The sequence below is a fragment of the Laccaria bicolor genome, genomic scaffold, assembly GCF_000143565.1.
Source record: "Laccaria bicolor S238N-H82 LACBIscaffold_64 genomic scaffold, whole genome shotgun sequence".
Lineage (NCBI taxonomy): Eukaryota > Fungi > Basidiomycota > Agaricomycetes > Agaricales > Hydnangiaceae > Laccaria > Laccaria bicolor.
This window is the reverse complement of record NW_001889935.1, coordinates 216,007-230,802: the sequence shown is the minus strand read 5'-3', so window position 1 is coordinate 230,802 and position 14,796 is coordinate 216,007. Positions and strand designations below refer to the sequence as shown.

The following is a 14,796-nucleotide window of genomic DNA, read 5'->3' as shown; positions in this document are numbered from 1 at the left end:
GGAAAGGAGGGGGTTAGATACATAGTCTGGAACAGATGCTACATGGGGAGAGAAAGTTCGAATGCATGGGAGGGAGGATTCAGCGGAGATCCACGATTTCCAAAGAAGAATCTTTCATTTGCACATGCCCCTTATCCGCGTCCTGTAAGAAAGGGGTAGTTAGTTATGGATGGGTTTTGAGTGGCAAGAGACGTACCGTATATATGGGTAAATCAGGATGAGGATGAAACGCTTCTTTCACGGTACACTCTAGAACAGTCGTAAGACCTGGAGGGTCGGTCAAGCGGAAGATGCCAAAGCTGATAGAGCAACATGAGCAAGAGTCACACACGTGTAGCCTGGAAACGCACTTTGGGTTCGAATTGGGAGCACAAACGACAGCAAACGACTCTGGCAACATCCGTTGAAATCCAGAATGGGTATGTAAATCCACAGAAGACATAAAACCTATCATCAAAACCCCATCAGCTCCCCACACTGCAAGAAAAGAAAAACTACGCACATGATTGAGAAGGATGCGTATGTATCTTAGTCATCCAAATCCATCAGCCCAACCCAAAAAGCTCACAAAAAAAAAGCAACTCACCCATCCAAGCGTAATCAAACTCCTCTCCTCCGTAAACTGCATAACCAACTCCTCCTCATCCATAGTACACGTATCACTCGTCGCATGCTGCTTCGGTATCAACAGCGTCGTAACCGAATACCGGTGCCCCTTATCCTTGCCCAACAACAACCCACACGTCTCCCTATTCGCCAGGGTATTCAAACTCGCTATGGCCAAGAAACGGGGAAGACACTCCCGTGGAAGACTGACGTTTTTCAGAGTATTCGATGGGTCTGATTCGGGGCGGTTGGTCGTGGGCGGTGGGGGGGCTGGAGCTGGAGCGGAAGGTGGTACAGGGGGAGCAGGCCTTGAAGGGCCTTGATACCCCGCTGAATACTGCCCTGACCCAGAGCCTTGTGGTGGTGGAGGCGGTGGCGGCGGCATGTTATAATACAACCTTGATTGCGGTGGTGGAGGAGGAACATTCGTCGAATAAACACCCTTCCCACTACCCGAACCAGACTTGTCCACAGAAAAAAGTGTCGACGGAACAGGCGTCCGATCATCTGTAGGAACGAACATGGAATTAAGCGATGGGTAATATCCCTGCCTCTTCTGGTGCTGAGACATCAATTGTGGGTAGTATATTCGCCCACCTTGGATGGGCGGTGGCGATGTGGTGGTTATTGGCGGGGGATACGAAGGGCTAAGTTTCTCAGTAAGTAACGAAAACCACAACAACTACAGATAGAACATACCTGCGAACAGGAGCCCTCCCAGGCGTCAAAGCCTGCTTCTGCTTTCCCAACCGCCTAAAATCATGCTCGAGGTTCTGCACAGATTCCGAATCGGTCGAGTCCCCTTCGTAAGTTGGGTTTTCCAAGGGCATGATCCTCGGTGCGTCAAACCACGACACTGGGCGGGGTTGCGCATGGGCTGTGGACGAGGGCCCAGCGGAAGGGTAGTTGATAGTCGACGGAGAGTGCTTTTGTTGTTGTTGCTGCTGTTGCTGGGGGTAGTTGACAGGAGGAGGCGCCTGTTGCTGCTGGGAATAGCTGGGCGCCTGTTGTTGAGGCTGGGGATAGTTGATAGCCGACGTAGGCTGCCTCTGTTGTTGCTGCGGCTGGGAATAATTACCCGTCGGAGAAGTGGCCTGTCGCTGCTGCTGCTGAGAATAGTTGTTCGTCGAGGGAGGAGGCGCCTGTTGATATGGCTGCGGCTGGGAATAGTCGGCTGCCGAGGTAAAAGCCTGCTGAGAATAGTTATTCGTCGGCGCCTGTTGATAATGCGCCGCTTGCTGAGGAAACGCAGCCTGCCTACTAGGGCTAGGGCCTCCAAGTCCCTGCCTCGCAGCCCTAGCCGCATTCTCCGCCTCCTGCTGCCTCTGACCGATCGCCTCCTGCTCCTGCAGCCGTTTCGCCTCTGCACGCCTCCTCGTGATCTCCTCCTCCCTCTTCCGCATCTCCTCCTGCTGCTGCTGGTGCCGACTCCCATCAGACACCACGATCGTATTCGAAGACCCATATTGTGGTCTGGAATACCCATAGTCGATGGTCGCAGACCGCTGCGGTGCATTGGCGGCCTGACGAGCGGCAGCAGTGGCGTCTTTTCGAGTGCGTTCCGTTAATTCTTCCTGTTCTTCTCGTTGACGTCTCCATCGCGCAGCTTCCTCCGCTGCGAGCCTCCTCTGCTCTCGCCTTTGCTCTTCCTCGTGGTATTGCGCTGCTGATGCCTGGGCCTGTGCATCGTTGGGCATCGGATGGGGCAGATTGGCATCAGGTGTGCGTTCGTTATCGATCCCATCCGGATGAGCCTGAATCCACTTGTCGAACCTGTCGACTAGAGTTGGTTTCAGGTCACCGAGATTATCCAAGATATCTTGGCCGTTCTGTAGTTTTTAGCAAAAGTTAGATGACATCACTGAAGGAAATCGGGACGGAACGAAGAAATTGAACAACTCATACGAATCATAAGAGTCTCATCACAGAGCAACAACCTCCCCATGGGGTATCCCGAGAATCTCTGACAGATGATCTGCCTCGCGCTGCCCGTCAGATAAGAGCGATATTCCTCCAATAACCCAAATACACCGAGACCTGACAGCTGATAGACACGCACCAATCCCAAATTCTGCCTCTGCGCCGTCTTCAGCAACGTGTAGTAATCACGATGCGTTGGCAGTTTTTCAAGCACCAGCGTCGCAGCCCTCGCAAACTGGACAAAAGCGTTCTCCAGATCGCCCGTCCTCGCAAACTCCTTGCCATCGCGGCGGTACTTTTCGGCCACGCGCAGATAGTGCTTGAGATCCTTGTTCTCGTCCCAGAGGTTGTCTAGAGCTCGTTCTGCGAGCTCGGCGATGGAGGCTGGGCGTTTTGATTGTGAAGAGTATTGACGTGGGTCTGGGGGCTGGCTCATTGTGAGGTGTATGGTATCGTGAGCAGCTGCACAGCGGCCGCAGTGTGTAAACAGTGATCCTCAGGGTTCCATCTAATCACGTGGAGATCGCGTTTTTCCGTCGATTTGAAAGTCCGAAATCTTGCCGACCAACGAGCCAACAACGAGCAGTGAACTGCAGTGAAGGGTAAAAAAAGGTGACGACTCGCAGCTTCCGTAAATTTCACATAGTTCAAAAATATAGCTAGGAGTAGCATAAAAGAATGTTGGAGGGCTGGGAGGTCTTGGATCGGAATGGCTGTCAAAGTAGCAACAAACGTCAAAGAAAGATTGCGAGAGAAGGCAGGAGATCTTTTTGCCCCTCGACTAAGACTGACAGTGAGTGGAAATAATCACATAAGTATTAGAAACTCAAAGCTGTCACGCTCTAAAAGTTCGTGACTCGACCAGGTGCTAGCTTCGATGTGAAATGCATGCATATATTTCAACGCATATAGTCAGTGTCCACCAAGAGAATGAGTTGGATAATGTCATTTACATGGTTACTAATCGATCGCTCGTGTCTGGGGTTATGGCATTATTCATTTCATGGATGCGCACCATGGAACAAAGCGCATACATTCAATTTTGCACTTAGCGGAAGGAGACACTCACGCACTTGACAGGCCCTCTTCCTTTGATACACCAGAAAAACTGCGCACGGTAGTTGAGACCCTCTATATCAAAGTCTGGTTCTGTGTTCATATGACCGGACGGAGAGAGAGTTGTCCAGAGCGATTGAATAAGTGGCCCTGGGAAGCGATGGCATGCATTAGAGCTCGAAGATAAAAGGGCCAGGTGAGTAATTTGTTTGTATATGCGACAGTGGGGCGGAGGGAATGATCAACTCAGATGGCCTTCCCCTTATTTGCGCGTTGTTTGGTTTGACGCGTCGGTCAGGTGATGAGATGATTGAGCCTTTCACTTGTGTTAGAGTCAAGGCATGCTATCAGGAGTCAAGCTCAAGCCTTAGTAGCGCAGCGGAAAGCTATAGGAAGCTCCATGTCGAGTTTGTCGGCCAAGTTAAGGGTTGACGTTGAAGCGCTCAGGCTTGGAAATTTATTATTTTACCAAATGCATTTTTTTTAGAAGAAAAAAAAACACGTACTTACCTTCTTTATACAACCACTCATACCAGTGACTCGATATGCTTGAGTAGCCGTTCAAAGTTCACCTTTCAGAGGCACATATCTCCAATGTTTGGCGCGGAAATCAGGCCACTGGAACACGTGTCGGAAAAATCGAAATTAGCATATCAGTGGTTGCGGCAGCTGATGAACATATGCGAACTGATCAGCTTCTTGCGGGCAGCCTTTTCAGTTGGCTATTAGATCATGTCACCACTGGTAAGCTGCTGGTCCGAACAACCAGTATGTAATAAGTTTTTTCCTGGCAAGCATATCAGAAGGTTATCACCTCACATCATCTCTGGTACCTCTAACAAGTCTTGTCCAGCCTACGAGGAGGAGGGATATCATATCTGAGGTGCCGAGGTCATATCGTTTTCAGTGCTGACCGCTATCATGATTTGATCATGATCTGACAAGCATTCCGAACAAAGTTATCGCATCACGGCAAATTATTTCCATCGTAAACGTCCGAACTGTCTGGAACCCATCAACGACAGAGTCCCTCTGTCTAATCTCTTCGTCGTTTTCAACTGTCCATCGCCACCCGTAATACCGCAGTGCTGGGCAGCCATACCTTGCGATGTCCGGTGCAATGTGGTCTCCAATTGTGCTGTTTGAACTCCTGTGGAGTTCAGGAGTGTTGGAGAGAACATACTCCACATCATTGGAGTGGCAGTCGTCATGCTCCAACCTCGTTCCTGTTGCCCTCAAACGTATATAATGTGCAAACACTGTGAGTGAATTCTGCCATGAATCCTCAGCTTCGTCTCATCCCACTTTATTCTCACCCTCTCCTCATCAGACCCACATTGGGTCAGGATGCGACGAGCAGACCGACCAAGACTTTCCGCCAATCCGAATATTCAGGAGCACACCCAACTCTTCTCCTTCTCCTCCACGTAACCGTCCTCATCCTCGTCGCCGTTCTCCAGTAGTTTGGAGACACTCCGAATGATGTTCCTCACTCAGCAAAGAGCCAAGGTTGAGCCAAGGCCCTCTCAATCACGATGTCACCCGCCAAACACCGGACTTGGGACTAGGATTCGGAATCGTATCGAACAATAGAGGCTAGCACATCGGCACGGCGTGGGCCTGGCAAGGTGAGATATTAAACTCTGGTCCGGAAGCGGTGGTTCTTGCGTATGTTCGGGAATTATCTGGAGTCTAGTAGCACTGGCATGTAGATATCAATGTATAATCTTGGTATAATCTTGGTATAATCACAAAACTATTCCGTTACCTTCATATGACTGCCATATTATTAATTGGATAACGTACGACCTAGTCTCTCCTAGACAGACTTCGATATTATGTGAAGTCGTACCTTTGTTCACGATAATATGAAGTCTGTTATTTACCACGCCCCCAAAACCGCGTCAGAAAATGTTTATGTAATCTTCGGACTTTGAAACCTCGTCGCGTCAATATCGCGTCCTTGCCGTTTGCTCTCGACGCGATAGCTCATGCGTTTCCATTCCAATACACATCAAACTTGATATTATACATCTTGGCTGATTTAAAATTCGTTATGACGACTCAGTTATGGCTCAACAACCCCGCTGGCAGGACCCTCAAGGACCTGATACGATCAACACTCCGACGCACCACTCCGTCTCTCCTCGTTCAGTCGCAGCCTTGACGGAAGCTTGTAGAGTAGCAAGGCTTTAACCTGTCATAGAGTCGAGAGCCTTGCGTGCGGTTGTGTCGCTAACGATATTTCCGAATTGGCTGTAAACACGCTTGACATTGGCTTGACATCGACATGGGATTTGGCTGCAAAATGCCAAATACCCAAAACCATCGCAAGGTCTCCATTCGCGTAGTAATTTCGTGCTAAAATGAACGACCTGATGGTGCCAACTTGAACCTAAGAAATAGATAAGCACTTGACAATAAACAGATGGTTGAATACTTGCGATTGGATGTGGGCGTCGCTTCTTCAGAATCACAACGCCGTTCTTGCGGGATGCGGTCATTGATTCAGTTAGATACCAAGAAACAGGCGAACAAGTTTTGTATTTCTCAGAAAGTCCAGCAATACTGAATTTTCCGAGAGCTTCCCAGATGACAAGGTTGACGTAATCTGCACGCCGTCGGCCATTTGTTGATGCTCGAAGGTGAACATCATTATCCTTACTAGTAAGATCAATGATCAATAAACGTGGTTGGCGACAAGATTTATTGCCCAAGTGAATAGGGAAGGACGCGCGTGGAGGATTTCGGAAGGAGTGACAGATGGCGAGAAAGGCGCATGACGCTCGTGGGATTGAGTCGATCTCGAAGATGGTGCACTGTGATTGTGAGGAGAGTGATGAGAATGGAAGGGCTTCAGGAAAAGGTATAACAGATGGCGCCGCGCCAGAAATTGCGATAGGAAGGCTGAAATGAAGTCAGGCGTTGTGGGAACCTGTTCGTGGGCGTTTTCTTGTATGATTGGACGGCGCGAGACTTCTCTTCCATGGAAAGCAACTTTTAAATAAGAAATAAAGTGGATTTGAAGTGTTTAGAGGAGTTGTGGAACTATAAACGCGTCTAGAGTTGAGGGATACGAGGGAATATTGACGCGACGCAGTTTCAAAGTCCGAAGATTACATAAACATTTTCTGACGCGGTTTTGGGGGCGCGGTAAAAACAGGACTACGTACGACCCCAAATTATCCCAAACCCTCCCCGTCGATGTTGACTCTGGTGGCCGTTGTCGTCACTATTGCCAGTGTTGATCATTTTCACCGGGTAATCGCCCTTGTCAGAAATAATCACGCTGGTCAATAGATATCATGGTGATCATTCTCACAATCCGATATAAATGATTACTGAGCCATATTTTCCCCCCGAAAAGGTGACGGACTGATATGTGCTGATCTCTTCATGTCTCTACATATATCCTAATTTTGATTTTCCCGACACGAGATCAAGCAACGACGGCCTTGAAGACAAATTGCTAAATAGATGCACGTGGTAAGCGATGTAAATCACGAGAATCCGTTCAGGAATCGAGAACGCATAATTTCAGAAATCGCTTTTGCTGGTAGAGGAAGAAGAGTATGTAAGAAATTCAAAGGACCTTGTAACGACCAGGGTCAGATCTCGGAGATGCTGTGCGTCGTTATTACATAATCTGAGCTTAGACTTGAAACTCCGCTCAAAATGGTGGGAAAGAGAAATTGGAGGGACGTGGTTGGTCGCTGTACCAAACGACGAGCAGCCTCTCTATTCTTTTCTCTCGCCGTTCTGCGGGCTCTGAGCCCACACACACCAACTTTCTTACCTTTTTTCAGTCATCCCCATTACCATGCTGCGCATCGTCTCCACCGTGTCGCGACCCACATCGACGGGGCTACTCGGAAAGGTTGTGACGTCGACACACACACCACATTCAAGTACGTAGCCCTCGCTATGCCCCATTGGCATGCAGCTAATCCGTCTGTAGGTCGTCGGAGCTTTGCCTCAACTTCTGCGCGGGGGGCGGACATTACTCTGACGGTTGATGGGAAGGAGGTGACTGTACCACAGGGTACGTTAGGAACACTCGTTTTTTGGAGATGGTACTGATGTGCGTTTGGCAGGCTCTGCCCTTATTCAAGCTTGTGAAGCTGCGGGAGCAACGATACCACGGTTCGTCGTTCTCAACCTTGAACTTTACTTCGCTCATGCTCTGGTACAGGTTCTGTTATCATGATAGGTACGAAACTCTACCATTTCTTGTCATGAATACTAACGCTTTCCACAAAGGCTCGCCATCGCTGGGAATTGTCGGTGAGCAACTCTGAGCGCTAATACAGTACCTGAATCTAACGGGAAACACAGCATGTGTCTGGTCGAAGTCGAGAGGTCACCAAAGCCAGTCGCCTCATGGTGCGTTTGCTTTCATTGTCAGCTACCTGATACCCACATATACTCCAGTGCAATGCCAGCTATGCCTGGATCAAAAGTTTTCACAAACACACCCTTGGTTCACGAAGCTCGGTACGTCACAGTCTCAACCTCTCCATCCGTTGTTCTTACTCTGTCCACAGCGAAGGCGTAATGGAGTTCCTTCTCGCGAACCACCCCCTGGATTGCCCCATCTGCGATCAAGGTGGGGAATGCGACCTACAAGATCAGTCTATGCGGTACGGCTCTGACCGCACTCGCTTCCACGAAATCACCGGCAAACGCGCTGTTGAGAACAAAGATCTCGGCCCCCTCGTCAAAACCTCCATGAATCGCTGTATCCAATGTACCCGATGCATCCGATTCGCCAATGAAGTTGCTGGGGTCGAGGAGCTTGGGTCTACAGGACGTGGAAACGACATGCAGATCGGCACGTACGTGGAGAAGACGATGGACTCTGAGTTGTCGGGGAACATTGTGGACCTGTGCCCCGTTGGTGCCTTGACGAGCAAACCATATGCATACCATGCTCGTCCTTGGGAGCTCAAAAACACAGAGTCCATTGACGTGATGGACGCTGTGGGCTCGAACATCCGAATCGACTCTCGTGGTGTCGCAGTGATGCGCATCCAACCGCGGACAAACGACGACGTCAACGAGGAGTGGATCAGCGACAAGACGCGGTTTGCGTACGATGGGCTGAAGTACCAACGCCTAACAACACCTCTGATAAAGCAGGGTGATAGATTTGTGGCTGCAACATGGGAGGATGCACTGGCTGCCGTTGCGCAGGGGCTGGCTGCGACTAGTGCGACTGGCAACGAGATTCAAGCTATTGCCGGACATCATGCAGACACGGAGTCCTTAACCGCCCTGAAAGACCTCATCAACCGTCTTGGCTCAGACAATCTTGGGTTGGACCAAGTCGGTGGCACTGCTCCCCCTGTTCACGGTGTCGATGTGCGGTCAAATTACCTTTTCAACTCCACTATTCCCGGCGTCGAGAAGGCCGACGTCATCCTCCTTGTTGGCACAAATCCCCGGCATGAGGCAGCTGTGCTCAATTCCCGGATCCGCAAGAGCTGGTTGCATACAAGTCTGGAGGTCGGTCTGATTGGAGAACGGGCTGATACTACGTATGGGTATGACTTCCTAGGAGAGGATGCTAAAGCGTTGTCGGACTTTGTCGCTGGCAAGGGCGACTTTGCCAAGAAGTTCAAGGCTGCGAAGAAGCCCCTCATCATTGTTGGTAGCGCGTTGAGCGAGCACCCAGATGGTGCTGCCATGTATAACAAGCTTGCGAAGTTTGTTGAAGCAAACAAGGCTACTCTTGTTACTCCGGAATGGAATGGTTACAGCGTCCTTCAACGGGTAAGTTCTTTAATATATGTCAACCTATTCTCTAATAACGTTGGTTTTCAGGTTGCTTCACGGCCAGCAGCCTACGAGCTCGGCTTTGTTCCGTCAAAGCAGGCCTCAACAACGAAACCGAAGTTCATATACCTTCTCAATGCCGATGAAGTCGACCCCAAGTCCATCCCTCGAGACGCCTTTGTTGTGTATCAAGGCCATCATGGTGACTTGGGTGCACAACTAGCTGACGTCTGCCTCCCTGCCTCAGCCTACACTGAGAAAGGGACAACATGGATCAACACCGAAGGTCGGTCACAACTCGGCCGTGGTGCTGTGCCTGCTCCTGGTGCTGCTCGTGAGGACTGGAAGATCATACGGTGGGCTCCAATCCGTTCTATATTGAAACCACGATGCTTATCTGACTTTAGCGCGTTGTCTGAGGTCATCGGTGTGCCTTTGCCCTATGACGGCATTCTCGAGCTCCGGGATCGGATGTGGGAGATTTCACCGACACTAGTGAGGTACGACGTCACAGAGCCAACATCTGTCGACGTGGCCCTCGCAGGCCTCAAGACCTTGGTCGCTGCAACAAAAGATGCCAAGATCTCTGGTGTTCCTCTCCGAAAACCCATTTCCAACTTTTACCAGACAGATCCTATTTCAAGAGCGTGAGTTTGGGGTACTCACTTGCTCTATCTCTCAGCTGACGCATGCATCTTGTAGATCCGTGACGATGGCGCAATGTACGAAGGCATTTGTTAGAGGGGAAAACTACGGCTTTAGCCCGTTCGGTAAAGAAGCACAAGCTGCTGCTGCATGAGGCTTGTATATAGAACTCACTGAAATCGGCATTATCTTTTCTTTTCCGTTTCGCGCTCATACCACTGTGTGATAACTCATGATCGCTCAGCGCTCAAGCTCAACATACTTGATATCTCTGCAACATCTGATATGCCAAGCTTTCACTCCATGCACACTATCTGCGTACGTACGTACGTACGTAGGCTGTCGTCGCTGCTTGAATCTGCTGACCTGTGTGCGCAGTGATAAGGTTGTCTACGCAGTGATGAGACGCATGAGGGGGAAGCATATGTGGGGAAATGTCAAGCCTCATTGCATGCCTCGTTCCAATAGACGCCCGGCCTTATTAACTTCGCGCTTAGAGTGGGTTAGCGAAAGGCCTACCCTCATACCATGACATCCAATACATCCCTTCCTAACGACTTCCAGGCAGATATCCCAGACTTTCAGGCATTGCTCGTTCAAGAGGGAGCCACAGAATTGGCGGACCTCATTGAACAAAGGAAGGAGGTAAGTAACGACTTCGTCTATGTTTTGGCGTCAATCCTACCTTGTCAACACAGGGCTGGAAAGATGACAGTCTCAATAAATATTTCGCCTATGGCCCGCCCAAGATAAACCCTGCGAGTGCCCTCGCTTGGTTCGACCGTATGAAACTTCAGTTGATGGAGATTGATGCACAAACCACATGTGTCCCTTCAAGAGGCAAACTGAATTTCTTAGATCTTGGGTTCGTCATTCATTGTCTGCTTGATATGAGACTGACCGGTGTGCGTAGCTGTTGTCCAGGAGGGTTTTCCTCGTATGTTTTGGAACGTAATGGGCGTGCCAGAGGCTTGGGTATATCACTCGGACCGGAGAGCGGAGGTGAATGCTTTCTCTTGGAGAAGCGTCTTCGCCAACGTTACGAGTTCATACCTGCCAACATCGCGAACTATCAGCTGGGACCGGCGCTCTTTGAGAGCAGCTGTCTCCAGCCACTCCCAGAAGGGTTTGATGACGGAGCTTTTGATCTCTGCTTGCTTGACGCCGTACCCATATGGCAAGAGCAGAAGCGTAATGGATGGGATAGCCAGCGTCTGTTCCTATCGCAGCTCATTCTTGCTTTGAAGGGAGTGAAGCGTGGTGGGACCATTGTTATCAGGCTCTCCCGACCGGAGCTCCTTGATACCGCAAGAATACTGTGGATCCTCGACAGAGTATCACAAGAGCTGCGCACTTGCAAACCATTAACGATTCATGCCAAGCGTCCCAGCTTCTATGCCGTCGCTGTAGGAGTTGGCCTCGGGGTCGAGGCTTCCAGGCTGCCTGCTATCGTTGACCAATTCCAATGTCTTTGGGTGGAGTTGACTTTTGGTGGGGAAGAGGGGGAGGGTAGGTGGCTGGAGGATGTTGACTTTGACTTTTTAATTTCACAGGACGACTTGATTGATACATTCGCCGATCGGTTGATAGACCTCAGTCGTTCAGTCTGGGTCGTTCAAAGGCAAACTTTGTGCAAGATGGTTTCAGCCTCAAAGAAGCAACCCACCCGTGACATGTGGAGACGCACGAGTTCCGTCTTGACTTGTAACAATGTGAGTGACGCGGTCTTGTATACCAATTTGTCTCCTAACGACCTGGCCTAGTCTCGTGGCGATACGTAGTTCAGTTGCACCACCGCGGGCCATTCTCTTTATGACGCATGCTTGTACCTATGATAACACCGAATCAGAACCTTCTTGTGTTACTCTTTTTTTTAAATTACGCGGCCAGAAAAGACGATCTTCAAGCGTTCTGCCTCTCACAGAAACAACCGCCGGAGCTCCCCATGTACGTCATCTAGGTTGCTAATCTTCGTCCACTTATTCCTAGTCGATTGGCGCTGGGATAGCTTAACGGATGTGGGAAGAAGAAGAACCGTAAAATGGCTGTGGGGCGTCAAAGAGTCCTTATCAACTACAACCATCTCAACAGCAACCAGCCCACCTACCAACTACTGAGCATCAATTCGATGGCGGACAGCCCAACGACGCACAGCTCGTATGACGGCCGGAGGCAGCTGAAGCCATCACATCTTCAATTGCAGCTTATCGAGAGAGGCGCCCAAGAGCTGGCGGACCTGATGAAATTGAAGCAACAGGCGTGTTCTTTTTGTTTGAATTGGAATTGGGCTAACGTGAACTTTTGGTAGGGTTGGGATGACGAGCATCTGGATAAGCATTTTGAGCAGCAACGCAATCAGGCTCAAAACCCAGGACACGAGCTCAAAATTTCCTGGTACAGGAAAATGACAGAAATCATGAATGAGATTGACGGGAAGACAAATTGCATTCCTTTTTCTGGGGACTTGCATTTCTTGGATCTTGGGTACGGTGTAAGCTTGCTGCTCAGATGACTTAAATGCTAAGAGACCGCGCCTTTGAGTTGTAGCCCGGGAGGGTTCTCGGCATACGTGTTGACGAAAAACTATCGCGCCAGGGGTTTAGGGATCTCCCTTGAGGAAGAGAAAGGAGGACATCGATACCTTTTGCAGAGCAAGCGGCATGAGCTTATCTCCGCCAACTTGACGTACTTCCAGCTGGGCCCCACACCCATCCTCGATACCGACAAACTACAGCCCCTGCCAAACTCTTTCGGGTCCGAGATTTTTGACCTGTGCATTCTTGATGCACATCAGTTAAGATGGCAAAAGGATGGTGAGAACTGGGATGGTTGGCGCCTTGCTATATCCCAAATTATTCTTGCCTTGATGGGTATTAAACGGGGTGGCACTCTCATCATGAAACTCTCGCGACCCGACCACCTTTACAGCGCCAGGATATTGTGGATGCTCGACCAGGTATCGACGGAATTACAGACATGCAAACCCCTAACGATGCACCGTAAACGAGGTTCTTTCTATGCCGTCGCTCTTGGGGTTGGATTGGGGAAGGCCGGCCACGATTTGCCCTCCTTTGTTCATGCATTCCAGAAGTTATGGGTCGAGCTGACATTCGGTGGTGAGGATGGGCGTGGTCGGTGGATGACAGAGGAGGATCTAGATTTCTTGATATTGGAGGAGGAGCTTGCGCTCTCTTTTGCAGATAGATTGATTCAGCTAGGTCGTCCTGTGTGGTCCATTCAGGCACAGGCTTTGGCGAAGCTGGTCGACAATAGTAAACGAAAGAAGGCTTCAATTTGAGTACTGTCTCACGATCATTTTTTGTTATGACAATTTTTTTTTTGGCAACGAGACCGCATGGCGCTTTTATGCGACTTTGATGTACTGAAGGTACTTATTACCCTCACAATCCTTGCTTGTCGGAAGCATTTTTTATCAACCAATTTATTTTCTGTACGATAGCTACAACATAATTCTGACGGGCTACATGAATCTGACTACAGTACAACAAGCTACATGAGATACCCACGGGTGACCGATGGTGTTAATAACATTTGAAAGCAAGCGCCTCCTCTTCGGCGCTCACGGGATACTTTTCCATGACATCCTTGTACGACTCTACGCCCAACTTCTGCATTGACTTGAGCCTGTGGTACTGCGTCACCTCGACTGGGTTCCTACGGAGGTGAAGGAATGACGGCGTCAGCGGCGAAACTGGGGAATCGCAGGTATCAATGTCGTGAGGGTCTAGATCGATGTCATGATTGTCCAGCTCCTCCACATCTTCTCTTCCCGGGCCTACCGCACCTGTATCAATAACTCCAATCAATGGAGCTTCATCATCCATAACATCCAGCTCAGGTTCAACCTGCATCGCGACGGCGTCGGCATAGGTTTTAGGTTGACCGTGTGGAATCGCAGAGGAAAAAGCGACGGAGGACGATACGCTCCTGGCCATGAGCCTCTTCGTGGCCGACGACCACAATGCGGCAGCGTTTACGATGAGTGATGTCGAGCTGCGAACGCGTTTGGCGATGGACTTCGTCTTTGAGGAGTTGGCCAAAGAGGAAGTGCTCCGACGCTTTTTCAAAGAACGGAAGTTCAGGTTCAAGCTCCCGGCGTTGGAGTTCTTGCGAGAGAACTGGGAAAAGGTCCGGGTGCGCTGATGGCGAGGGGAGGGGGTAGTAGTACTCTTGGTCCTTGACCGGACACTGGCAGGGCTGGCCGTGGCACTTGCGGCGTCAGACGACGGAGCGCCAAAACTGCCGGCGACGCGAAGGGCAGTGTCTCGCGGCAGGGATGCGAAGGAGAGGTGGTTGGGAATGTTATTACGCCTTTGTAGGCCTTTCCGGCGTGGGGTTGTGGGGACAGATTGAGTATAATCAATGTCTATCGTCATTTCGAGTGAGTCGTGAGTGGCGTGAAAGCAATAAATTTAGAGGGAGTGGGGGAGTAAAAGATGGTAGATAAATAGTAAGTGAGCGTGAACGTGAACGTGCAGTCAATGCAGGTCGTAGTTGAGGAACTGAGGAAAGACGTACTTTCGGGCTCCCTTTATACTCCTCAAAACTTAGCCACTCGGTCTTGCTTTGCCCGGGTTTCGAACGGACGTCAAAGTGCACGTTGGCAAGGCGGGGGGCACGAGGCTTGACATGCCGACGCTAGAGTAGGGGTACAAAGACCAAGGCGACTGTTTTCGACCCAGTTCTTTTGTTATCAGTGTAATAAAGGATGTAACAAAGGAGCGGATCAGATCAATTTGATTCTCACGAGCACAAACACATGAAATAGAGCGG

At 50.0% G+C, this 14,796-nt stretch overlaps 5 protein-coding genes across 5 annotated transcripts; 3 read left to right on the top strand and 2 right to left on the bottom strand.

The window, feature by feature from the left end:
• Positions 1 to 79: 79 nt before the first annotated feature.
• LACBIDRAFT_147162 (uncharacterized protein) lies at positions 80 to 826 on the bottom strand (the record flags this gene model as incomplete). The annotated part of the gene is made up of 5 exons (XM_001889234.2): positions 80 to 142; positions 197 to 299; positions 351 to 447; positions 503 to 527; positions 587 to 826. Coding segments are annotated over 5 exons (528 nt in total), but the record flags the coding sequence as incomplete, so codon positions are not given.
• Positions 827 to 7,506: 6,680 nt separating this feature from the next.
• Positions 7,507 to 10,207, top strand: LACBIDRAFT_192128 (uncharacterized protein; the record flags this gene model as incomplete). Its single annotated transcript, XM_001889267.1, has 10 exons — positions 7,507 to 7,624; positions 7,677 to 7,725; positions 7,775 to 7,792; positions 7,843 to 7,866; positions 7,918 to 7,965; positions 8,014 to 8,076; positions 8,127 to 9,354; positions 9,406 to 9,713; positions 9,765 to 10,004; positions 10,060 to 10,207. The coding sequence occupies 10 exons, from the start codon at positions 7,507 to 7,509 to the stop codon at positions 10,154 to 10,156; spliced, it is 2,193 nt and encodes a 730-aa protein (XP_001889302.1). The 3' UTR covers positions 10,157 to 10,207.
• Positions 10,208 to 10,530: 323 nt separating this feature from the next.
• Positions 10,531 to 11,783, top strand: LACBIDRAFT_314841 (uncharacterized protein; the record flags this gene model as incomplete). Its single annotated transcript, XM_001889266.1, has 3 exons — positions 10,531 to 10,647; positions 10,701 to 11,714; positions 11,766 to 11,783. The coding sequence occupies 3 exons, from the start codon at positions 10,531 to 10,533 to the stop codon at positions 11,781 to 11,783; spliced, it is 1,149 nt and encodes a 382-aa protein (XP_001889301.1).
• A 31-nt stretch (positions 11,784 to 11,814) lies between these two features.
• On the top strand, positions 11,815 to 13,300 carry LACBIDRAFT_314840 (uncharacterized protein; the record flags this gene model as incomplete). Its single annotated transcript, XM_001889265.1, has 4 exons — positions 11,815 to 11,949; positions 12,011 to 12,259; positions 12,311 to 12,486; positions 12,544 to 13,300. 4 exons carry the CDS (start codon positions 11,815 to 11,817, stop codon positions 13,298 to 13,300), a joined length of 1,317 nt encoding a protein of 438 aa, XP_001889300.1.
• A 134-nt stretch (positions 13,301 to 13,434) lies between these two features.
• On the bottom strand, positions 13,435 to 14,498 carry LACBIDRAFT_295845 (uncharacterized protein). Its single transcript, XM_001889233.1, has one exon. It carries the CDS (start codon positions 14,397 to 14,399, stop codon positions 13,545 to 13,547), a length of 855 nt encoding a protein of 284 aa, XP_001889268.1. The 5' UTR covers positions 14,400 to 14,498; the 3' UTR covers positions 13,435 to 13,544.
• Between the last annotated feature and the right edge of the window lie 298 nt (positions 14,499 to 14,796).

Excerpts from the sequence above, each read along its gene's own strand:
- LACBIDRAFT_295845 (XM_001889233.1), bottom strand. The coding sequence starts at position 14,399 with ATGACGATAGACATTGATTATACTCAATCTGTCCCCACAACCCCACGC.